This window comes from Oncorhynchus tshawytscha, linkage group LG11 (assembly GCF_018296145.1).
Source record: "Oncorhynchus tshawytscha isolate Ot180627B linkage group LG11, Otsh_v2.0, whole genome shotgun sequence".
NCBI classification, from domain to species: Eukaryota; Metazoa; Chordata; class Actinopteri; order Salmoniformes; family Salmonidae; genus Oncorhynchus; species Oncorhynchus tshawytscha.
In genome coordinates this window covers 35101209-35127825 of record NC_056439.1, presented here as the reverse complement: position 1 = coordinate 35127825, position 26617 = coordinate 35101209, and the positions used below count along the sequence as shown (strand labels likewise).

At 44.7% G+C, this 26617-nt stretch overlaps 1 protein-coding gene across 1 annotated transcript in view; it reads right to left on the bottom strand.

Moving 5' to 3' along the window:
- The window catches only part of LOC112261841 (RAC-alpha serine/threonine-protein kinase), a 35432-nt gene extending 13029 nt beyond the window's left edge, over positions 1 to 22403 (bottom strand). Inside the window, exons 1-5 of the mRNA XM_024437465.2 lie at positions 22226 to 22403; positions 15463 to 15624; positions 4196 to 4324; positions 2482 to 2593; positions 2139 to 2265 (exon numbers count right to left, since the gene is read on the bottom strand). Coding sequence (XP_024293233.1) covers positions 2139 to 2265; positions 2482 to 2593; positions 4196 to 4324; positions 15463 to 15508 — 414 coding nt within the window. The 5' untranslated portion in view covers positions 15509 to 15624; positions 22226 to 22403. The remainder of the gene's footprint in view (positions 1 to 2138; positions 2266 to 2481; positions 2594 to 4195; positions 4325 to 15462; positions 15625 to 22225) is intronic.
- Between the last annotated feature and the right edge of the window lie 4214 nt (positions 22404 to 26617).

Sequence of the window (26617 nt, the reverse complement as noted above, 5' to 3'; positions counted from 1 at the left end):
AGAATGTTTTAAAAAACTTGAATGTGTAGGTGTTCTAAAACGTTTGACCGGTCGTGTAGCTCCACATTGATCAGCTACAGGTACTCCCTGAATATAGATCCACATAGGTCTGGTACTGGTACTCCCTGTATATACAGTACAGTTGAAGTCAGAAGTTTACATACACCTTAGCCAAATACATTTAAACTCAGTTTTTCACAATTCCTGACATTTAATCCTAGTAAATATTCCCTGTCTTCAGTCAGTTAGGATCATCACTTTATTTTAAGAATGTGAAATGTCAGAATAATAGTAGAGAGAATGATTTATTTCAGCTTTTATTTCCTTCATCACATTCCCAGTGGGTCAGAAGTTTACATACACTCAATTAGTATTTGGTAGCATTGCCTTTAAATTGTTTAACTTGGGTCAAACGTTTCGGGTAGCCTTCCACAAGCTTCCCACAATAAGTTGGGTGAATTTAGCCCATTCCTCTTGACAGAGCTTGTGTAACTCAGTCAGGTTTGTAGGCCTACTTGCTCTCACACACTTTTTCAGTTCCGCCCACAAAATATATAAATATATATATCCACATAATTTCTCCCTCATGATGCCATCTATTTTGTGAAGTGCACAACTCCCTCCTGCAGCAAAGCAGAAAAAGGGGGATGCTTGCAAGCTGAGGAACACCATCCCAACCGTGAAGCACAGGGGTGGCAGCATCATGTTGTGGGGACATGACGCTGCCACCCCCATGCTTCACGGTTGGGATGGTGTTCTTCGGCTTGCAAGCCTCCCCCTTTTTCCTCCAAACATAACGATGATCATTATGGCCAAACAGTTCTATATCTGTTTCATCAGACCAGAGGACATTTCTCAAAAAAGTACGATCTTTGTCCCCATGTGCAGCTACAAACCGTAGTCTGGCTTTTTTTATGGCGGCTTTGGAGCAGTGGCTTCTTCCTTGCTGAGTGGCCTTTCAGGTTATGTCGATATAGGACTCGTTTTACTGTGGATATAGATACATTTGTACCTGTTTCCTCCAGCATCTTCACAAGGTCCTTTATTGTTGTTCTGGGATTGATTTGCACTTTTCGCACCAAAGTACGTTCATCTCTAGGAGACAGAACGTGTCTCCTTCCTGAGCGGTATGACGGCTGCCTGGTCCCAAGGTGTTTATACTTGCATACTTTTTTTCTGAGGTCTTGGCTGATTTCTTTTGACTTTCCCATGATGTCAAGCAAAGAGGCACTGAGTTTGAAGGTATGCCTTGAAATACATCCGCAGGTACACTTCCAATTGACTCAAATGATGTCAATTAGCCTATCAGATGCTTCTAAAGCCATGACATTTTCTGGAATTGTCCAAGCTGTTTAAAGGCACAGTCAACTTAGTGTATCTAAACTTCTGACCCACTGGAATTGTGATACAATGAATTAAAAAGTGAAATAATCTGTTTGTAAATAATTGTTGGAAAAATGACTTGTGTCATGCACAAAGTAGATGTCCTAACCGACTTGCCAAAACTATAGTTTGTTAACAAGAAAAGTTGTGGAGTGGTTGAAAAACGAGTTTTAATGACTCCAACCTAAGTGTATGTAAACTTCCGACTTCAACTGTAGCTCCACATAGATCTGGTACTGTTACTCCCTGTATATGGGGCGTGCAGGTATCCTAGTGGTTAGAGCGTTGGGCCAGTAACCAAAAGGTTGCTAGATCAAATCCCCAAGCTGACGAGGCAGTTAACCCACTGTTCCTGGGCTGTATTTGTAAATAAGAATGTGTTCTTAACTGACTTGCCTAGTTAAATAAAAGGATAAATATAGCTCCATTCTTGTGCATTTAATTGTGTTACTACATTGTTGGGAATGGCTTGTAAGCAAGCATTTCACAGTAACGTCTACACCAGTTGTATTCGGCGCATGTGACAAAAATATAATTTGTATTCTATTTGTTAGGAAAGTGTCAGGGCGCCGGGGTGAAGCAGGAAGTGCCGGTGAGGGTTGGGGAGAGGCAGGACGGGCCAGTGAGGGTTGGGGTGAGGCAGGAAGGGGTAGTGTGAGGTTTGGGGTGAGGCAGGAAGGGGCAGGGTGAGGTTTGGGGTGAGGCAGGAAGGGGCATGGTTGGGGTGAGGCAGGGTGAGGAGGGCGGGGACCCACCACTTTGAGTCTGGGTTTGGTCAGGTACATCTCCATGTCCATTGGGTCTGGGGAGGAGTCCATCATCTCCTCTTCCTGTTTCTGTAGGCCATCTGCTACAGCCTGAATGGCTTTCGTCCATTCTTCCCTGAGAGAGGAAGGAGAGGGAGATTACAACACCTCATTTAACATGATTTAATTCAGCCCAATTATGTAATTGTCATCTTATCAACAGGAAGGCAATTTAGACTGTAGAGTCAGCCAACAACCAGTGTACTGTGTACAATGTGTATGCACATGCTTGTGGTGTGTGTGTGTATTTGACTGTGTGTATGTGTAAGGGAGGGGTTGTGGCTGAGCTTGCCTCTCCTCGGGTGTCTCCACGTGGAAGGTGCGCTCGATGACAGTGGTCCACTGCAGGCAGCGGATGATGAATGTGTTGGGCTTGGGCCTCTCCGTCTTCATCAGCTGGCACTCTGGTCACATCCCGGGAGAGAGGGGCCAGGAGGAGAGGAGACAGAGACCCACAGTTACAGCCATTTATCTTTATCGCCACCGTAACAGACACGGCTGGGACAGCCACCATGCAGCCGTACATAGGGAACTGAACAGCTGCACTATGAGGAAAGGATGGAGGAGGAAACCCTGATCATAGCTTTTCCTTCATACTAAATACACATTACCAAAAGTATGTGGACACCTGCTCGTCAAACATCTAATTTCAAAATCATAGGCATTAATATGTAGTTTTTTCCACCTTTGCTGCTGTAACAGCCTCCACTCTTCTGGGAAGGCATTCCACTAGATGTTGGAACATTGCTGAGTGGACTTGCTTCCATTCAGCCACAAGAGCATTAGTGAGGTCGGGCAATGATGTTGGGCGATTAGGCCTGGCTTGCAGTCGGTGTTCCAATTCATCCCAAAGGTGTTCGATGGGGTTGAGGTCAGGGCTCTGTGCAGGCCAGTCAAGTTCTTCCACACCGATCTCAATACATAATTTCTGTATGGACCTCGCTTTGTGCAAGAAGGCATTGTCATACTGAAACAGGAAAAGGGCCTTCCCCAAACTGTTGCCACAAAGTTGGAAGAACAGAATTATCTTGAATGTCATTGTATACTGTAGCGTTAAGATTTCACTCCACTGGAAGGGCCTAGCCCGACCCATGAAAAACAGCCCCAGACAATTATTCCTCCTCCCCCAAACTTTACAGTTGGCACAATAGCCGAATCCACTCATTTCAAGGGGTGTCCACATACTTTTGTAAATATAGTGTATTTTTACCTCAGGATTTAGTCAATACATGGGACTGTGAGCAGTGATCTGGGCAGTTGTTTCAGTCAATTCCAGAAAATGTGTCCAAGTTATGACATTCACAAAAAAATAAAAGGAATTTCAATTAGCTTGAAACTCAGTTACAATTTTTAGAGAGCATACAGTTTCCCAGTGCAGCTCTTTCACACAGTCAACAAACTGCGTATGCCCAAAAAAAACATGGAAGAGTTTGTCAGGAAGTCCACTGAGCTCCAGCAGGGCCCTGTCAGTGTGGCTTTGTAACCCAGCCCCACCACCTCATCAGCAGCATCACATGGCCCCTCTGTCTGTGGGTCTACTGCAGGTCTGCTCAGTGACAAACTGTGCCACCCTCTCTGTACTGCTGATGGAGACAGAGCAGCCCACAGATAAATAATTGAAATCAGATGGTTAATAACCACTATAACTCAAGAATGTCAGGAAACATTTTGTTTAACAAACAGTATGTTCTCTAATTACTCTGTTCAATCATCTGCCGAGCTTGTCCCAACAACTTCCTGTCATGTAGGGAGTAGTCCCATAGACAAAACTGGAATTTACACACAGCCAGGTAGAATACTGGCATATTGCTAATGTACCACCAGTCTATTCTGATGTTTCTAACCACAACTTTGTGGCTTTGAAGTGTACCATTAAGGCAAGACATTGTCATAGGAGCTACTGAACAAAAATATTTTCTATTGGTGATTATGCAATATAAAGTGCCGTATAATCTTAATGGGTGAAGTAATGTAGATAGTAGGTTCTTGAAAGAGTAGATACTCACGTGCTACTGAGAAGTTATTTAAGGGGGTTTCAAACGCGTCAACATCTTGTGGTCGTTCCTTGTAGCCAATGAATGTACCATCACTCTTGAGTAGAAAATACCTGGGCCTCCAGGTCTTAATGTACTCTCCTGCAAAGAGAGATGGAGAAAGGGATGAGGATAATTGGTTGCTATAATGCGCTGGTTTCAAAAGGTTACATTCTTTAAATTGTTGATCGGTCTATGAAAATTAAGCTGTGCGGTTCGATGATTTATGATACACAAAGCTATTATCTTCAAGGCAACATCCTTATTCACAGCGGTTCTGACCCATTTCTTGTGATTGAATTGCTAAGATGTTCACCAACATTCCCTAAATGACCATGTTGTCACCCACTTTCAGCTATAGTAGGTCAAAGCCAGGACAAATAGCTGTTTTAGCTGGACTCAGGACCCTTGCCTCTGCCCCTTCGTTCCCATACAGAGGTTATACAGGAATCCATGTCTCCATCCTTGCCTATCTCCTCCAACACAAGACACCCACAGATGAATCTCTCAGAGGCAACGAAACTCTATTTATTCCGCAGACGGTTCAGGAAACATTGTGCCAAATGTTCCTGAAATGTGCAAAAACAGCATACGCCACATAAACAGTCAGCAGCACAGATCGGAGAGGGGCTTGAATATTTATACAGGAAAAATGTAATTTATTTTTAATTACGAGAGCCGGGTATTAACCCCATGCAGTGTCTGAGCAAGCTGTCCTTAATTGCCCCATTTCCTCCGACACAGAAGTCTGGGGAAAGTGGAGATCAGTTAATGCTAGACCCTGTTCCTCCTCTCCCCAAGCCTCGCCTGGCACACCACTGGCTCCAGTCTGAGGAAACTGATCCCAGACCTGTCTGTGACGAGGCAGACTGACCAGAATCCCTCGATAACAGAACCTAATTTACCTCTAGTCAACTTAAAACACCTCATATAAACTCCTCTTAGTGAGAAGAGGCTATGTAGACAATCACTAAGTGGATTGTATTCCATATTCTAGGATGTCTCACCTCAATGTGATGGTTCAACTGTCTGACTAGTGGAATCCCACCTGAGAGGGGCTACATCATTCAAACACCACAGGGTGCAACCATTACAGCAGGAACACACACACACACATACACACAGTGTAAAGCACCTGATTTACTGCAACAATTGAGGTGGCAGCACACATCCCAGCACTAGAGAAAACATCTGTCTCAGAGCACTGTATACTTTAGATGTCAGTCTGCAGCAGATGCCCAATATGTTACTACGGCTGTTGTCATTTTTCAGAACGGCACGGGAGGACATTTTTCATCTCCATTCTGCTGGCTAAGTATTTTTACACCAAACGCAGCTCATTTAGAAATTAGTTAGACTTTGTCAGACTTCAGATTGCAATGCTTACTGCTTGCCTACAAAGCCGAGCACGCACCGTCCTCATTGAAAAAACCAGTGTGATAAAGAGGAAAGCTCTGTGGATTTCCCCATGTCTGTTCAATATGCTGCAATTACAGTGATGAGTCATTTGTCTATTTTACACTACATGGCTCATGAATCAACATTCACAGCACTAATCCATACACACACCACACACACACACACACACACACACACACACACACACACACAGAGAATCAACATCAATGTAATTTACAACTACGGGTCAACAGCAGCTTCACACGACTGACTGAATTCTGCTCTAGATAGATTGTCAGTCTGTGGTCAGGTCTTGGCTGATCCATTTCCCCCACCCTAGGCTCAGAGCCCCTGGCAGGGCAGGCTGGGGACAGTATGTGCACAATGCAAAGGCAGCATAATAAGCTCCCTACCTCCAGGCATGCATCATACAAGCACAGTGACAGAGGGAGTTTTTTTGTTACATTTTATTTGTCTAGGCAAGTCAGTTAAGAACAAATTCTTATTTACAATAACGGCCTACCCCGGCCAAACCCTAACCCGGACGACGCTGGTACAATTGTGCGCCGCCCTAAGGGACTCCCAATCAAGGCCGGTTGTGATACAGCCTGGAATCGAACCAGGGTCTGTAGTGATGCCTCTAGCACTGCCTAGACCGCTGCGCCACTCTGGAGCCCCCCAAAAATTGGGAAATAGGTTAGCCTACACACTGGCAGCGCTCCGCTCACCTCTTTAGGGAAGAATACAGAGAGATTCAGGAAATAGATCAAGTGCATGTTTGGTGCTTCCAACAGTGACGCTGAAAGGCTGATTGTTTACGTTAATTGTGTTGTGGCCACAAACTGGCATCAAGACCATGGTCCCAACACAGACACTGACAAGCAAAGATAGATGTTTGTTTATATGCACTGGCGTGTATGAACGTACACTTTACAGTGTGTATGTGTGAATGTATATCTGATGACAGCAAGGTCTTGCCATCCTCAAGCACAGAGGGCCTGGATAGGGCATCGATCATATATACCGGTACCTGCTGTATATAGCCTCGTTATTGTTATGTCATTTCCTTGTTACTTTTTTAATTTAATTTTTTACTTTAGTTTATTAATGTAAATATTTTCAACACTTTATTTTCTTAAAACTGCATTGTTGGTTAAGGGCTTGAAGTAAGCATTTCACGGTAAGGTCTACATCTGTTGTATTCGGCGCATGTGATAAATAACATTTGATTTGATTTGGCCTGCAAGCCCCTCTGACGCACGAAGCCCACCCAGGCTGGCAAGAGTTGGCGTCCACCGTGCCTTGTGATGATGCCACCGTGCGTGGCATGCACTGCAGAGACATTCCTCCACGCAGAGGCGGGCTCTGTCACATGGCTCTCAATGGGGTGACAATGAATACGCACTGTACCCTTTCATTAGTCTAGCTAACACCTAACTCTCAAAGTTCTCCTGACTTCAGAGTCTGGAATGGCTCTTTGTTGTTGTCGGGAACAATGCGTCGATAATGAAGGAAGCTGTGCTTTTACTGGTTGGCTCTCCTCAAAACACCCACATACAGCCCCCTGGCACCGCCCCATTCCATTTTCAAATCCAAACAGCAAAAGCTCTCAACCCATGAAGATTTTTTTGGGGTTGAAAGAACCAATCAAACCCGTCACGCAATTTCTAAGTGAATATTGCATTAACAAACGGTCTACTTTTCAGACCAGTGTGGTCACAGCTCTCCCTGCTCTGAGTCGCATGGGTCGCTAGCCTTTCACAGTGTCACTACACAGCAACAAAGCCATGGGGACAGTCACTTAATGGTCTACATGCACTGTGATGCAAATGTCATTGGTAAAGGACACTTTTAATAGTATTTCCTTTCCTCTCAGAGACCACAGCTTGTAAAGACCAGCGAGTAGAGTTCAGTGAACTGAACAAGCTCATCATGGTGGAATGTGACACCTAGGGCACATCTCTACCCCCCTATACCCCTCCACCCTCCACCTAATCCCACCCTAAAGACTCCACAGCATGCTCTGACCACAGCAGGACTGACATTGGTGCAATTATCAGAACATAATTGTCTTTGTGCTTCTTTTGCTCTTCCAAATAAAGCATAACGTTACACATTTCCCAAAATGTGGGTGTGGTGAAAACAATGGCTGTGGAGAAATTGGCAGTATGCATGTTATCAGCTAAATTACTGAGAACATCGTTTTTGGTCTGGCTGGAGAGGATATCCTGACCAGGCAACCGTCATCCTGGCTGGGGCATGGAGAGTCATGTAACTGAAGAAACGTCTATCTGTCTTATCATTTCTGTCAGCTACATCTGCAGTCCATCTCTTCGTTACAAAACCACAACCATGACCCAGATGTCTTTCCTATTTACTAACACTTAGTCTTTCTATTCTCATCTGACCTTTGTCTTTCTCACTGACTAGACTTGAAACTAAAAACCCAGCCCACTACTGTACTGTACTTTTCTCACTCTGCTTCTGATGTTATGATGACATCCTACCATGATACTCCACAACTGGGAACTGGGGGCTTAAGCAGAGGGTGTACAGACAACAGCAGGAGATGCCAAAAGACTCATTCGTAGACAATTTAAAATTACTCACTAAATATTTATATGCTTTTTTGATACAGTATATTTTGACAGATTGGACCAAATGGGCAAATTGCAGAATACAGATTGAGAGAGAAGACAACATGCTGACTAAGAGCAGAAGGGACTTGAGACACAGAAGTCCCCTGCTATCAACTCTATCCATCCATCCATCTTCAAAGTCTTTCAGCTGCCCTTTTCATCTCAGTAGAACATTTTAATTGTAGAAAACCGGAAACAACCTGACAGCATGACCACATAGCAGATAAGATCAAGAACAGAACAGTCTTTGGGATAGGCAAATTCAACTACAATTTTGACTGTGTGTGTAGACGAGGGCCATGCGAGGAGCTGTCAGGGGCTGGTAGAGTGTCTTTACATGTCAAACAGCTGCTGAGGTCTGAGATGCGCACTGGGCAAAGTAGAAAATAATGAACAGTGAGCCTCTGCCAAACAAAAGAGAATTCATCTTTATTTGCCAACTGCTGCATGGCTTATGTGTGGGCAGCCAAATTGCACCAGTGCCATGCCCCCCACACACACATGCACAAACGCTCTCGCATATGCATACACACACACTCAATGACTTACAGCTGCAGAGGGCCAATTCTCCAAATACTGTATGCTACCGTGTCATTTTTTTCAGAACTGGAGCTATTACTGAATAAACTGTATGTGTCTGAATGGTTTGTGAGTTGACAGCGTAGTTCCATAGAGCTCTCAACAGACACATGAAAACCAGCTTATTCATCAAAAACCTTCTACTGGCAATAAGAGCATCTTGATTGACCAAAGGCGAACCGTCTGCAGTCAGACTAAAATAATTAACTCAATGGTCAGACTGTACCAAGTTACGGTTTTCAAGGTCAGTCCGTTGTAAAAGAACGAGCATGCGAACAATTCGGATCCATGTTAATACTACCATTTGACACAGAGGCCATTTGCAAGTCAGCTTGGCTTTAGAGTCCAGGCAGTCTGCGTCATTAAAAAGAAGATTAAATGTAAAAAGGAGAGGATGCAAGAGAGTGTGTCAGAGGTTAGCCTGTGTGTCTGAGGAGCGTTGTGTTCTCTCTGTCTCTATGTGACAACGACAGGAATCTAAGGTCCCAGCTGCCACAGCTCTTTAATAAACACATCATGCAACATTCATCACACTGCAAAGGAGAGGCCAACCGCTGTGCTCTGTCTGGCATCACAGGCACATAGAATACAGACAGACACAGAGAGAGAGAGACACACACACACAGACAGACAGAGACACAGAGAGAAAGAAAGAGGAATGAGAGCAGAAAATAAAATGTTAAGGAAGGGGAGAAGAAGAGGTCAGACAAAACAAGCCCTTCTCAGCGCAGTGCCCAGTGATTGGACTTCCTGAGGGGGCTGCTGTGGTGTTTTGTCTCTGCCTGGCCACTCATTCATAGTTTGGGGATGAGAGGGAGGAAGGGAGCCCGTGGTAACTGTGTGATAGAGTGTATGTGTGAGAGTGTGTATGTGTGAGAGTGTTGAGAGGGGGGGGGATTGAGGATTAGGGAATTAAAACTCCAAAGCAGGGGAGGCAGTGTATTTTGTTAGTTTTTCCTCGGTTGCCCCCTTCGGCCCTTTTCTGTTGGGCCCTGCCTGTAGCCTGCAGCTGCAACCTGCCGCCATGTGCCCTGCATCTCAATGAGCCTCTGTGCCGCCACCCGCTCCAGAGGAGGGGGCTCCCTGATGGAAGGGTCACCCCTCTGTACCACCACCCCAATACCGCTCCCCGTCCCATCTCCTTCCCAGCTCTGGGACTCAGGGCAGACTGCGCCGCCAGGCTGCCCCTCTCCCCATGACCATATAAGGCTGCCCAGGCTCACAACAGGCCTCTCACATGCCAGGCTAAACCGCCCAGGAGTTTGGGTTTCTTCATTCTTTCTTTTCTCCCCCCTCTTTTTTTCTTCCTGCTGTCCCTCTCCTCTTTTGTTGGCGTCTCTCTTTCTCTCATGCAGCTGGATGGGACTGCACTGCCGGGGCTTTGGCAACAGCATCAACAGGTCACAGGGAAGGGCTGCCCCAGCCTCCACTGCAGCCCTCTCTTTTCTCTCCATCACCCTCCCTTCCCCTCTCTCTCTGCTGATGCGGTATCTGCCGCTACAGGGAAAAAAAAGAGGGGGGGGGGGTGAACAGTGGGGAGGGTGGTGGTGGAGCCCCTCTTTCTCACGCTCATAAGAAAGCCCTCACTTCTTCTCCATAGCGAGTGACACCTGCTGATTACCATAGAGACACTGTGGGAAGTTCACCCTGCTTTTCTGTGTGATTAATTTGGACCCTCCTCTCGGTAAACAAGCAGCCCATGGATTAGTTAACTGCGTTACTGCATGACAAACAAATAAACACATTATTTAGTTCAAATTAGTGCCAATTAACACTAAATGACCAGGGAACAGTCCATCACTCTTAAATTATACAACCATGTATAATAAAAGGGGGATATACCTAAGATTAAATTTCAACCTTTAGGAGAGTTAAGGCCAAGTCAAATACATTGTTATATTTGTCTGTGATCCATAATGACAAATTGTCCCTGAGCCGGATGAGAGGCTAAGTGTGATCTGGGTGTGTATCCTGATGATGGTCTGATGTGAATGTGACAGCAGTCTGAACATACAGCTGAGCAGCCCATTCCTGTCCACACTCCACCACTCCCTCTCTCTCTCTCTCTCTCTCTCTCTCTCTCTCTCTCTCTCTCTCTCTCTCTCTCTCTCTCTCTCTCTCTCTCTCTCTCTCTCTCTCTCTCTCTCTCTCTCTCTCTCTCTCTCTCTCTCTCTCTCTCTCTCTCTCTCTCTCTCTCTCTCTCTCTCTCTCTCTCTCTCTCTCTCTCTCTCTCTCTCTCTCTCTCTCTCTCTCTCTCTCTCTCTCTCTCTCTCTCTCTCTCTCTCTCTCTCTCTCTCTCTCTCTCTCTCTCTCTCTCTCTCTCTCTCTCTCTCTCTCTCTCTCTCTCTCTCTCTCTCTCTCTCTCTCTCTCTCTCTCTCTCTCTCTCCTCTCTCTCTCTCTCTGTCCCAGTTCTCTCTCTCTCTCTGTCTGTCCCAGTTGCCAGGGAGAGCCAGCGAGCCAGTGATGTGATTGATGTCTGAGACTGGGAGCGCCACGGCAGTCGGAAGCAGCTTCCGCCTCGGTGTTGTCAGCAGGGTCATTATCCTGGCAAGGGGGGAGTGGGCGAGAAGGTGGTGGGGGACGACTGGCAGAGGCAGAGAAGAAATGAGATGGGGATTAAGAAAGAGGGAGAGGAGGAGTAGAGTGGGAGTAGGAAGCAGGATATGAGGTAAAGAAAGAAAAAGAGAGGGGAACAGAGATGGAGAATTGAAGAAAGAGAGAGAGGAAGTGAACGAGAGTGAGAGGGGTAGGGGGCAGGGGGAGCACAACCAAGCGCCAGTTGTGGAGCAGGAGGATTCTGCACAGAAAGTAAGCACACAGCAGGCTCACTGTGAGCAGAGACAAGTGACGGAGGTGGCTCTCTCTGGCCTACTGGTCCCCTCCCATCCAGCCTGCCTGTCGACAGCTGCACCCAGGCAATTTACTTTTATCCACCACATTTAGCAGGAGGCTGATTCCCATTACTGAGAGCAGGGGACCCTGCTGACGGCCAGACACCAGCCAGAGCCCTCCCCTCCTGGGGAGCCACCCTCTGCTGCTGGCCCTGCCTTGGGGCTTCACCTCGTGACTCTGGTTCTGTCGCTCAAAGTTTTGCTGCTGGTATTGTTTTATGTAGTTAGCTGGGCGGTAGGAGTGTGGACAGGGCATAATGGCTCTGGGGCATCCCCTGCTGCTGGAGCCGTTGTAGTGAGGCTGTTGGTGTGTGTGGTAGCAGGGCCGCTGTGTGGTCCATGGCAGGCTGGAACCTAATGAAGGGGTGTGTGTGAAGGAGACTAAGCAAGACGAGCCTGGCGGTAAAGCTGGCAGCAAAGCTGGCAGCCAGACAAGGTCCTTGTGCGATCAGCATTGCAGTGTCATGAGACAGAGTTAATCAGGTGGGTTGGTTCCTTTGAAGAGTGAAAATATAACTCCCACACACAGTTCCCTTTTACTGCTTTGATACAGAAATTCTGAGAAATTCTTTAAAGAGGTGTTTCAAAATAGTATGTGATTGTATGAGGTATTAGGTACTCAACATCTTGCATGCATGCAAACCAACACACACACACACACACACAAACAAACAAACTCTCACACACACTCTTTGACCACGCACTGTTTTTGTTATTCTCAGTGGAACGACTCAAAGGTGTCCTCTAATACACGACCCCATTGACTAATCATGTGACCCCTTGGAGTAAATCATCCAATAAGCATCAACCTATTCGTCAGACACATCACACAGAACACCCTGTTTCTAAGTCAGGCTTGGTCTGTGAGAAAAGGACTGCACACAGAGTGATGATGTTCTGGAATATCACAAAGACCTGGTGCTCTGTTTCCTCTCAGTTCCCTCCCCCATCCATTCACTCCTGCCTCTGAGCCAGCTGAGAGTGCTACCAAAATACAACAGTTGTTGTAACCTTCGTTAGCCTAACGAGGAGGCCGGCTCTTTATACCTGTCAGGGAGCAAATGAGTCAAAAGAACAAGGGCTGCCTGGAAGAGAGAGGGCCAAGGGCTGCCTGGAAGAGAGAGGGCCAAGGGCTGCCTGGAAGAGAGAGGGCCAAGGGCTGCCTGGAAGAGAGAGGGCCAAGGGCTGCCTGGAAGAGAGAGCCAAGGGCTGCCTGGAAGAGAGAGGGCCAACAAGCACAGTTCTGTTGCACTTCACTAGGCTCTTGGACACAGCTGGAATCTAGAGAACCTGCAATCTGCTTCTTTGATGTTGGATGATGCTCTGCCTTTGATGGAAACTTTAGGAAATAAACTACAGACTGACAACTAGAGGCTGCAGGCATAATGTAAACTGTGTGGATGGTGTAAAGTAGACCCAACATATTGACGGATTAATCAAACCCAGATTGATCCAATGGTTTTTTAATGGGAGTCATCCGTTGCTGGATGACTGTCTGTGTGGCCCTTAGGGACATGACAACTGGATTGTAACAGACGCAACAAGATACAAGCGAATGTTGAACAACAAGCCTCTGTGTGCTAGGCAACCTGTACATGTGGGCACTGGGAAATCATTTCAACATTCAACCACTGTTACCCCTGCAATTGTATGCTTTACCTCATGCACACACTTCCGCAGACACACACTTCTGGATAGACACACACACGGGCCTATAGAGGAGCCATTGGTGACTTGGTATACAGCACAGGATTACTGGCCTATTCCCTAGTGCTATGCATTGGAAGTCCAAACCTGGCCTTGAACAGATAACCCTCTTTATATCATGATGGGTGACGTAAATGGCTGAGACAATCCCACTGCCCAGCAGTACAAGGCTGATGGAGTGGAAACGTGTGGCCTGACGTTGGGGATCATCAGACTCAGCTGGGCTTGTCTGGGGGAAAAAGGCACAGAACCGAACACTTCAAGGTTGGGAATCTGGCTGTTCTGTGGAATAGGCTGGCTGGACTTAGTCCACATAAGAAACCAAGTTTGCTGCTCCACTTTCTGTACTCTGCCATTGTCTGGCAGCAAAAGGATACCACAAAACCAGCTTACAGTTGCATGCCCAGCATGACTAATCAGATAGGAATCAGGGTTAGGAGGGTTAAGGGTGGCATGGATGTTCTCAGCTCCCAGGCAGGCCACCACCTACCTGTATGACCCTTCAGTGCTGCAGAGGCCTGCCTCAATCCCATGCCATCAAACACACAATGCAATCAGTCAGTGAAATGTTCTGTGACTGCAGTCCAAAATCTTAGTAGTGAGGTTAGAGGATGGGCTAAAATGAAAAGATTCACAAGAAGAAGGTTGTTGGCTGAAGTGATGGGCAGCAGAACATTGTTATTGCAGACTCACCTTCTGTGCTGTTGCACTGGGACAGAGACTGGGTGACAGTGACGTGACATTAAAACCCGTCCTGTCAAGATACGCTCAGCAAGCAGGCAGAAGCCCTCCAATCAAAACAGTGTTGCTCTGGGTGACATTTCACCGGGCACAGCTGCTAGGGTATGACAGCATGCCAACTCAGTATTCCTGAAGGCTTGTTTGTTCAGTCTGTTTGTGTGTTGGCTTTGTTCTTCAATAATTCAAGGTTAAGATGTGACTTGAGATCAGAGGAGTTTGTTTTTCTCACTGGTCACTATTTGACAGTCCTTGGGCCATTACATTTTACACTGGCAATCTGTCAGAAACCTTCCTGCTTCCCTTCTTACCACTCTGGCAAGGAGCAGTGGAAACGACATAGCGCATGTTATACTGCATCACATACTGCACGTCAAATGTGCCAACAGACCTTGCATAAGGTGAGGTAAAGAAGGTAAAATCGCAGGCATGATTTCAAAAAAGTTTCAGAAGAACTAGACACCCTTGGAAAGACCCTCCCTTAGCTGGCATGTTTGTTATTAAATCAGAACTTCTCTAAATTATCAACTTTGGTCCGTTTCCTTCCAATAAGGCAAATGCTGTTTCCTGTTTCCTTGTTATTTAGACAAATATCTCTTACATCAGAAAACATCAGACTGATATGTGTTCCTCAGCCTCTATACATGTACCAAGAATCCCAGGGCGATCTGCTGTAAATGCTGTAAAGTAAATCACAGAGGTTATTTTTTAAATGAGCAGTCAGTAGTACCCAGCTAGCATTGCTCTTTCCACTCCAGCGAAGCGTTGTCAGGACCAGGGGCTGCATCAGTCTGCGTGGGCCTGGGTCTGCCTGCGTAGCCAACCCAGGATGACTCTGTTAAGACACAAGCCCCTGTTGTGTTCCTGCTGAGGCCTTCGAGGGAGAGCGTACTGAGTAGAATGCTGTTCCCTGGGTTACAGCATCTGGGACTCTCCACTCCTAGTGACGTGTTCCCCATGTCTGTCTGTCCCATGAACCACACCCCTGCTCTCTCTCTGTGCCAGAGGAGTCCGCATGCACACACACCCCCCCGCTCAAAGCCAGCAGGTATGTGAGGAATGCCTCCTCATCCAAACAACGGCACTCACGCCTGCCATACCACACAAAGTAGCTAGCTGGGCAAGAGGGATACTGGGGCATACTGTATACTGTTGACTAGGAAATAGGAATCACATACCGGAAACTATACAAATAATACCAAAATCACATCAGCACTCATGCTCATGTTGTAGTCAAATACGGAGCAAAGCATTTGTTGATACAGGAAATAGTCCAAACCCACTCACCTCTTTTGTGCAGCCATCCCTCCTTCACTATCGCCACATCGGTCATGTTGGTGGGCAGGTTAGTGTGTCCAGGGTTCTGACAGGGAGAGACACAGCTCTGTTCCCCAAGCGTCCTTCACTCAGTCCAGGGCAGGAGCCTGTAGTCGCCTTTTCACCAGTTTCCTTTTAGTGTAAAGGGAAGAGTAAAAATTAGCCTCATCTGGAAGTAAAACATTTCCTCTCACCTGTCTGAATATTAACTTCACCAGTCAACATCAGTGCAACTCAGTGGAAACTGGAAACACGTTGGTTCCATACTTCTGTGGTCTGTCCAGACAGTGGAAAATAGTTGTGCCACACACCAGATGGGTATTATTCCAGTTCAGTATGAGCATGTGGCATCACTCCTAAATGAGGAACTAGAGTTAAAGACAGTATCCACAAACTCACCACAGGGCCAAACACTTCAAAACGAATGACTAAGTTCTGTGACCAGTGTGTGGATGGCTATCTCTGACCATCCACTGAAATCAATTTATCCTCCAGAGCTCATCATCACAAGACAGGCCTGTTAATGTGACCTCATCAGTGACTGCAGAGGAAAACAACAGGAAGCAGTGGCTATTGACAGGCTGGGAGTTAGAGCCCCAGGCCTAATACATCCTCCATTAAACCAGCATGATAGGAGCCTTTAATATCCATTGTGTTTACAAATTGTTGAGTGAACTCATATTAATTGGAAACACTTTTGACTCACTGGAAATTTTTTGCACATGCGCCGAATACAAAAGGTGTAGACCGTAGCGTGAAATGCTTACTTAATGGCAGTTCAAGAAATGTAGTTAAGAAAATATTTACTAAATAAACAAAAGTAAAAAATGTAATAAAAAGTAACACAAAATAACAATAACAATACAGGGGTACCGGTACCGAGTCAATGTACAGGGTGTACATATTAGTTGAGGTAATTTGTAAATGTAGCTAGGGGTAAGGTGACTATGCATAGATAATAAACAGTGAGTAGCAGCAGTGTAAAAACAAAGGGGGGGGGGTTTATCAATGTAAATAGTCTGGGTGGCCATTTGATTAATTTTTCAGCAGTCTTATGGCTTGGGGGGTAGAAGCTGTTAAGGAGTCACCTCTTGTACCTAGACTTGGCGCTCCGGTACCGCTTGCCGTGCGGTAGCAGAGAGAACAGTCTATGACTAGGGTGGCTGGAGTCTATGACAATTTTATGGGCCTTCCTCTGACACCGCCTCGTATATAGGTCCTGGATGTCAGGAAGCTTGACCCCAGTGATGTACTGGGCCGTACGCACTACCCTCTGTAGCGCCTTGCGGTCAGATGCAGAGCAGTTGCCATACCAGGCGGTGATGCAACCAGTCAGGATGCTCTCGATGATGCAGCTTTAGAACTTTTTGAGGTTCTGAGGACCCATGACAAATCTTTTCAGTCTCCTGAAGGGGAAAAGGTGTTGTCGTGCCCTCTTCACGGCTGTCTTGGTGTGTTTGCACCAGGATAGTTTGTTGATGAAGTTCCTTGGACACCAAGGAACTTGAAACTCTCGATCCGCTCCACTATAGCCCCATCAATGTTAATGGGGGCTTGTTTGTTTTCCTGTAGTCCACGATAAGCTCCTTTGTCTTGCTTACGTTGAGGGAGAGGTTGTTGTTCTGGCACCACACAGCCAGGTCTCTGACCTCCTCTCGATAGGCTGTCTCATCATTGTCGGTAATCAGGCCTACTACTATTGTGTCATCAGCAAACTTAATGATGGTGTTGGAGTCGTGCTTGGCCACGCAGTCGTGGGTGAACAGGGAGTACAGGAGGGGACTAAGCACGCACCCCTGAGGGGCCCCCATGTTGAGGATCAGCATGATAGATGTGTTGTTGCCTACCCTTACCACCTGGGGGCAGGCCGTCAGGAAGTCCAGGATCCAGTTCCAGAGGGAGGTGTTTAATCCCAGAGTCCTTAGCTTAGTGAGGAGCTTTGAGGGCACTATGGTGTTGCATACTGAGCTGTAGTCAATGAACAGCATTCTCACATAGGTGTTCCTTTTGTCCAGGTGAGAAAGACCAGTGTGGAGTGCCATTGAGATGACATCATCTGTGGATCTATTGGAGCCGTATGCGAATTGGATCTAGAGTTTCCGGGATGATGGTGTTGATGTGAGCCATGACTTTCAAAGTACTTCATGGCTACCGACTTGAGTGCTACGGGGCGGTAGTCATTTAGGCAGGTTACCTTCACTTTCTTGGGCACAGGGACTATGGTGGTCTGATTGAAACATGTAGTTCCTGCAGACTCGGTCAGGGAGAGATTGAAAATGACACCTGCCAGTTGGTCCCACATGCTCTGAGTACTGGCAGCAGCACATTGTGCTCCAGTCCTCTCTGGCTGTGGCTGGGCCAGCAGTGCGTTGTGCTCCAGTCATCTCTGGCTGTGGCTGGGCCTGTCACAGTAGAGAGAGAGATAGAGAGATGAGCTCTGGAGAACTGACTGAGAGCAGGCCTGTCCACCAGAGCAGTGTATACCCTACTGAGACCAATTCAAACTTTGATCACAATCGCAAACCAAGCCTCTGTGCTCTCAGCATGCACTCTCTGACTTTGACACACACACACAGAGGTCCGGCTCTGGAGCCACAACACAGTGTTGATGTTTAATGTGACCGAGCCGTCGCTACTGTGGGCTGTGTGGAAAAGCTGGGCCGCAGCCAGAACTGTAGCCAGTGAATGAACCTAGTACCCTAACAGATGGTCACATGGTCCAGGGGCCCGGGCCACTGCCTGACTGCTTCACTCGCTCTTTCCTTACCTGCCTGCTTCACTCTCTCATGCTGTCTCTTCCTGACTGCCTGCCTTGCCTGCTTGACTTTCAATCATTCATCATTCTGGCTCTCGTTCCAGGGCCCCCCTCAATGCAAATCAGTGTCATGCAGTATGGAAGCCACACACAGAGCCAGTCATACAAACACTTGTTGATTAATGTAGTCCCCTGGGTATAATCCCAGACTAGTTTTGAGACTTGGCTGGGTTCAAGCAAAGAGGCTGTGTATGGAGGCAGCAGGTTGACCTATATCATTTGTTGTATTGTCTTCTATATCAACAACGTGAATCCATTCTCTGTGCCTATATTGGCTTTGTCTTGGAGTCCTAGTAGAAGGGTGCAGGTAAGCAGTGTCCCAATACTACTGTGCATCAAAGGAAATGATTACTAAATAGTAATACCAATATGCATCTATGCAATTTTCCTTCAAACAAGACGTACAAATAAAAAGGTAGACAGGTCAAATGACTAGTCATGCCTCCACACACAATCAAGTTTATTCCTGGTGTCTGTTCCAGCAGGACAATCTCAATTACAGGGAGAGAGAAGAGCATAAAGCAACTAACATTAGCATACACAAATATACAGTACCAGTAAAAAGTTTGGACACACCTACTCATTAAGGGATTTTCTTTATTTTACATTGTAGAATAATAGTGAAGACATCAAAACTATGCAATAACACATGGAATCACGTAGTAACCAAAAACGTGTTAAACAAATCAAAACATATTTTATAATTGAGATTCTTCAAAGTAGCCACCTTTTGCCTTGATGACAGAATTGCACACTCTTGGCATTCTCTCAACCAGCTTCATGAGGTAGTCACCTGGAATGCATTTCAATTAACAGATGTGTTCATTTGTGGAATTTCTTTCCACCTTAATGCGTTTGAGCCAATCAGTTGTATTGTGACAAGGTAGGGGGTGTATACAGAAGAAAGACCTATTTGGTAAAAGACCAAGTCCATTTTATGGCAAGAACAGCTCAAATAAGCAAAGAGAAACGACAGTCCATCGTTACTTTAAGACATGAAGGTCAGTCAATCTGGAAAATGTCAAGAAATGTCCAAGTTTCTTCAAGTGCAGTCGCAAAAACCATCAAGCTCTATGATGAAACTGGCTCTCATGAGGACCGTCACAGGAAAGGAAGCCCCAGAGTTACCTGCAGAGGATAAGTTCATTAGAGTTAAGTGCGAGACATCTCAACATCAACTGTTCAGAGGAGACTGCGTGAATCAGGCCTTCATCGTCAAATTGCTTCAAAGAAACCACTACTAAAAGGACACCCCAAAAATAAGAAGAGACTTGCTTGGGCCAAGAAACATGAGCAATGGACATCAGACTGGTGGAAATCTGTCCTTTGGTCTGATTAATCCAAATTTGAGATTTTTGGTTCCAACCGCTGTGTCTTTGTGAGATGCAGAGTAGGTGAACGGATTATCTCTGCATGTGTTGGTTCTAGAGTTGCAAAATTCTGGGAACTTTCAATAAATTCCCTGGTTTTCCAGAAATCCTGGTTGGAGAATTACAGATTTCCTGCTTATTCTGGGAAATCTCCAACCAGGACTTCAGGAACTCATTTGTTTTTCAACAGGACAATGACCCAAAACACACCACCAGGCTGTATAAGGGCTATTTGACCAAGAAGGAGAGTCATGGTGCTGCATCAAATGACCTGGCCTACACAATCACCCAACCTCAAGCCAATTGAGATCGTTTGGGATGAGTTGGACCGCAGAGTGAAGGAAAACATATGTGGGAACTCCTTCAAGACAGTTTGAAAAGCATTCCTCGTGAAGCTGGTTGAGAGAATGCTAAGACTGTGCAAAGCTGTCATCAAGACAAAGGGTTTGAAGAATCTAAAATATATTTAGATTTTTTATTAGTTACTACATGATTCCATGTGTTATTTCATAGTTTTGATGTCTTCACTATTATTCTACAATGTAGAAAATAGTAAAAATAAAGAAAAATCCTTGAATGAGTAGGTGTCAAAACATTTGACTGGTACTGTATACAAATTCACAGACAGACAAAATGAAAGCCCATTCAAATGGATCTATACATACTAAATAAGAGAGTTGGGTAAAGTCTGTTTTGAATAGAAAAGGCACCTTTTATATGGTGTAACTTGGCAGAAACCCTCCTATTGTTCTCCAGTCTCCTCTTCAAAAAATATTACTGTTGGTGACACTTCATCAACATCTTGTATCCGTTCATGTCATCCCCTAATTCCATCTATGCTATTGGTTCTGACTTGAGGGCTTGAAGTTCAGAATGTAAACAACTTGCTTGCAGCCACATGGACAGCAGCAGAGGAAGCAGTGCTGTCTATGACTGTGACACAGAGAGAGCAGGGAGAGGACAGTCATATGATGTGCATGGAGGGCCAGGAAGTGTGTGGACCCATTACTCTGATAAAGTCTCCTAGCTCCTGTGGCGTACAGCCCTCAGATTAGCCACAATACACCTGACTGTGTAAGGGCAGATTTCAAACAGCATTCCTCAGATTCTACATACAACCAGTGGCACATTTGAATCAACAAGGCCAGAGGAACTCAAAGTCCTTTCCCATACCAATGGGAGCCAAGGATGTCAACATCTCCCAGGAAGAACAGGGTGAGTGAGTCAAACAGTAACAACATCACTTAACCACCCTCAGACTAATGTCACATGTTGCTGCTGTGCTGCCTGCCTGGGTCCCTTCACATTCAGACTGTGGCTAGTCATGGTCGGCCTCATGACTCAAAACAAATGATCACATTTAAGACATGCATGGCACACAACATGCTTGGGGATGACTACTGTTCAGTGTGAGAGTTACTTTAAATGCACACATAACAACAACAAAAATATTGAAAATGACTACCCAAAACTTTTTTTTTTTTTTTAAATGTACAGTGAATCATAAGAGTATTCATCATTTAGTCAAAATGTAAAATATGTTATGAAAAATGACATCTAAAAGATGGAAAATAGGGAGCACAGTGGGGATTGAATGTTAGGGGATTTGGGGGATGCTTATTCAAGGATAATTGTGCTAATGGAAAATAAAGGAACATTACTGAGGCATGTCCCAGAAAGCATACAACTGTCATCCAAGAATAAAGGAAGTATGCTTTCAAAAGTCATCAACTGTAGATCTACTATACAATACATGTATTCGCCTGACAGAACGGACCAGGTTGGGCTACACGCCATAACGAAGCAAAAGGTGGATACTTTGTATCAATTTCTGTTTCCGTCATTGCTACCTTGTAACAACAATGCAACAACGTGACTGCCTGCCTTCAGAATATCAAAACGTAAGATATTCGGTTTAGAAATCGTGGAATTTTGAATGAAGCCAGTAAAATATGTTTCATCTTGTGTGACATACAGACAAACAAGAACATATCAGAAAACAAAATCAATTGTCTTGTTGACGAACGTGCAGATAAATGAATGAGTGAGTTGTAGTGTTGAACTGGCCACCCGCAAGATCACAACATAGTTTGTTTTTAAGACGCGTTGCAAATGCATTTATATGTCCATAAAGTTCATTTCTAAAACGTATAGTTTGTTCCTATAGGTGACTTACAATTGTATGAAAGTAATGTACAGTAAAAACGACATAAACATGTTCGGCCTGTAGGCTGTCTCAAAGGCGGACATTGTGTCAAATTCAAAAGCATAGTCAGTAAATGACAATGTTATACGATATTTTATTTTTGTTTATGAGGCACAGTCTCTGCTAAGGTTAAAGTTTGGACACTTGACTAACTTCTTCAGTAAACATAACTATACCCGAGAACAAACTGATGTCAGGAATGCACTTCATTTTAGTCTGGATATGGGGCCTAGCAAGGCAGTTTGAGTGAGAATAACCGCATCATATTTTATACAATGGGATCTAACCGCTCTAGCAGCAATCGACCTCAGTCAACACGAAAAACAAAATGCAGGCCTTTACCTGGACAGGATTTCAATAGTGTGTCCGTTGCATTATAATGATCTGTTTCGGCGATTTATTTAGCTGATAAATCCTTCAATAATCTGTACAAAAAGTGCTCTCATTTACTCGGTTTCTTTTGCCTTTCTTCTACAACACCTCCCAAACGTTCTGTCTGCAATGCTTCTGTGGCATCTCCTAGGTCCTAGCGCCGATTGAACTATTTGCGATCCAGAGAGGGGGCTACACACAGAGGCGGATAAAGATTCCGGACATATGTTTTATCTATATATTTTTCATAATAAATAAAACATTTTACGGGGCGGCAGGGTAGCCTAGTGGTTAGAGCGTTGGACTAGTAACCGAAGTTTGCAAGTTCAAACCCCCGAGCTGACAAGATACAAATCTGTCGTTCTACCCCTGAACAGGCAGTTAACCCACTGTTCCTAGGCCGTCATTGAAAATAAGAATTTGTTCTTTAACTGACTTGTCTAGTTAAATAAAGGTAAAATATTTTTTTTATGTAGGATGAGCCATCAAAACCATCCCATTAAAAATATGGTTTGTTTGAGTTGATCTTCACATCATTTCACCTGTAATCATGTTGAATAGCTGAAGTAATCTTGACCCCCAAAAAACATCTGGGTCAGATGGTTTATACCCTTTCTTCTTGAAGGTTGCTGCCCCTATCATCGCCAAGCCTATCTCTGACCTTTTTAACCTGTCTCTCCTTTCTGGGGAGATTCCCATTGCTTGGAAGGCAGCCACGGTTTGTCCTTTATTTAAAGGGGAGATCAAGCTGATCTAGGCCTATTTCAATTTTTCCCTGTTTATCAAAAGTGTTGGAAAAACTTGTCAATAATCAACTGACTGGCTTTCTTGATGTCTATAGTACTCTCTCTGGTATGCAATCAGGTTTCCGCTCAGGTTATGGATATATCACTGAAACCTATAAGATCCTCAGTGATGTCACCATTGCCCTTGAATCTAAGCAATGTTGTGCTGCTATTTTTATTGCCCTTTTTTAACATGGTAGACCATTCCATTCTTCCATTCTTCCATTATTGGTGTCTCTGAGGGGACTTTGGCCTGGTTTAATAACTAGGAGTGCAATGTATAAAGTCAGAACATCTGTTGTCTCAGCCACTGCCTGTCACCAAGGGAGTACCCCAAGGCTCGAACCTAGGCCCCACGCTCTTCTCAATTTACATCAACAACATAGCTCAGGCAGTAGGAAGCTCTTTCATCCATTTATATGCAGATGATTTATTTTTAATCCCAGCCCTCGTCCCCGCAGGAGGCCTTTTCCCTTTTGGTAGGCCGTCATTGTAAATAATAATTTGTTCTTAACTGACTTGCCTAGTTAAATATAGTTTAAATAAAAAATTAAATGAATGTATGGCCTAGTCTACAGAATGCTTGTAGTCCATAAGTAATGAGAAAAGTAAAACCAATAGATGTTCTGTCTGCAGGGTTGGGTAGGTTACTTTCTAAATGTAATCCATTACATTTACTAGTTACCTGTCCAAAATTGTCATCAGTAATGTAACTTTTGGATTACCCAAATTCAATTAACGTAATCTGATTACTTTCAGTTTCTTTGGATTACTTTCCCCATAAGAGGCATTAGAAGAAGGCAAAAAGGATCCATCAAAGCATTTGCTGTGTCATCATTGTTCTGATTTGTGGTCAGAACAAACTTAAACTTTTACCTTTTTTCAAATGTAAATTTAATGTCATTGAGAAAACAAGGTGAAAGGTGTGAAAGTATTTTTTTCTTGCAAACATCCTTTCTGAATTTAAAAGTATTCCAAGAAGTAATACTCAAGTTTTTTTAAAGTATCTGTAATCTGATTACAATATTTTTGCATTTAACATAACTGATTACAGTTACAGTTTTTTGTAATCAGATTACATGTAACTGAACAAATATCATAACCTGCTGATCCAATCAGAATGTATGTCATATTTGCACCACATGTTTGTTATGAATGTACAAAGGCAGAGGTTCCAAGGAAATCAATGTCCTGCTGCGTATGCTACTACCAATCCTACAGTGTATTCAGAAATTATTCAGACTCCTTGACTTTTTCCACATTTTGTTACGCTACACCCTTATTCTAAAATTGATGAAAACGTTTTTTTCCCCTCATCAATCTACACACAATACTCCATAATGACAATGCAAAAATAGTTTTTTAGAAAACTTAAATATTACATTTACATAAGTATTCAGACCCTTTACTCAGTACTTTGTTACAGCACCTTAGGCATTGAAAACATCCTTGAGTCGTCTTGGGAATGACGTTACAGGTTTGGCACACCAACATTTGGGGTGTTTTTCCCATTCTTCTCTGTAGATCCACTCAAGCCTTGTCAGGTGCGATGGGGAGTGTGGCTGCACAGCTATTTTCAGATCTCCACAGAGATGGTTGATCGGGTTCAAGTCCGGGCACTGGCTGAGACACTCAAGGACATTCAGAGACTGTCCCGAAGCCATTCCCGCGTTGTCTCCGTTGTGTGCTTAGGGTTGTTGTCCTGTTGGACGGTGAACCTTCACCCCAGTCTGAGGCCCTGAGCGTTCTGGACCAGGTTTTCATCAAGGGTCTCTCTGTACTTTGCTCCGTTCATCTTTCCCTCAATCCTGACTAGTCTCCCAGTCCCTGTCGCTGAAAAACATCCCCACAGCATGATGTTGCCACCACCATGCTTCACTGTAGGGATGGTGCCAGATTTCCTCCAGACGTGACGCTTGGCATTCAGGCCAAAGAGTTCAATCTTTGTTTCATCAGACCAGAGAATCTTGTTTCTCATGGTCTGAGAGTTCTTTAGGTGCCTTTTGGCAATCTCCAAGTGGGCTGTCATGTGCCTTTTACTGAGGAGTGGCTTCCGTCTGGAAACTCTACCATAAAGGCCTGATTGGTGGAGTGCTGCAGAGATGGTTGTCCTTCTGGAAGGTTCTCCCATCTCCACAGAGGAACTCTAGAGCTTTGCCACCTCCCTGACCAAGGCCCTTCTCCCCCGATTACTCGGTTTGGTCGGGCGGCCAGCTCTAGGAAGAGTCTTGATGGTTCCAAACTTCTTCCATTTAAGAAAGATGGAGGCCACTGTGTTCTTGGGGACCTTCAATGCTGCAGAAATGTTTTGGTACCCCTCCTCAGATCTGTGCCCCGACACAATCCTGTCTTTCCAAATCATGTCCAATCAATTTAATTTACCACAGTTGGACTCCAATCAAGTTGTAGAAACATCTCAAGGATGATCAATGGAAACAGGATGCACCTGACCTCAATTTCGAGTCTCATAGCAAAGGGTCTGAATAGTTATGTTAATAAGGTATTTCTGTTTTTTTGTGTTTTTTAAAAATAATTTTGAAGAAAAAAAATCTTCTAAAAACCTGTTTTAACTTTGTCATTATGAGGTACTGTGTGTAGATTGATGTAGATTTAATCAATTTTAGAATAAGGCTGTAACGTAACAAAATGTGGAAAAAGTCAAGGGGTCTGAATACTTTCCGAATGCACTGTATGTTTAAGATTGGGCATGTTATTGTGCTGTCCCTAATAACACCACTGTTTTGACAGAGACTTGGTGAAAGATTGTGTAATAATTGAATAATATCACAACGGCAGGGGGGTGGAGGAGCATGGGGCTGCTGGAAATCCTTCCCCTTGATGAAAGATATATTGACCCACTGCCTCCTCCCTCCAGTTCTGTGCCATTTCCTCTCATTGTCACTTGTACTGTAAATAAGCTCTTCACAACTCACACTTCCATGCTGCTCCACATAATAGAAACAGGGCTGACCGACTGTAGCCAAATCAAATCATATTTTATTTGTCACATGTTACTGTGAAATGCTTACTTTCAAGCCCTTAACCAACAATGCATCTCATGAAATAGTTAAGAAAATATTTACTAAATAAACTAAAGTTTAAAAAAAATATATAATACTAAAGTAACACAAGATAATGACATAACAATAACGAGGCTATATAAAGGGGGTACCGGTACCGAGTCAAAGTGCGGGGGTGCAAGTTAGTCAAGGTAATTTGTAAAGTGACTATGTGGAGATAATAAACAGCAAGTAGCAGCAGTATTCAGCAGTCTAATGGCTTGGAGGTAGAAACTGTTTAGGAGCCTTTTGGTCCTAGAATTGACACTCTGGTACCACTTGCCGTGCGGTAGCAGAGAGAACAGTCTATGACTGGAGTCTTTGACAGTTTTTTGGGTCTTCCTCTGACACCGCCTATTTAGTATATAGGTCTTGAATGTCAGAAAGCTTGGCCCCAGTGAGGTACTGTGCTGTACGCACTACCCTCTGTAGCGCCTTACGGTCAGATGCCGAGCAGTTGCCATACCAGGCGGTGATGCAACCGGTCAGAATGCTCTCGATGGTGTAGCTGTAGAACT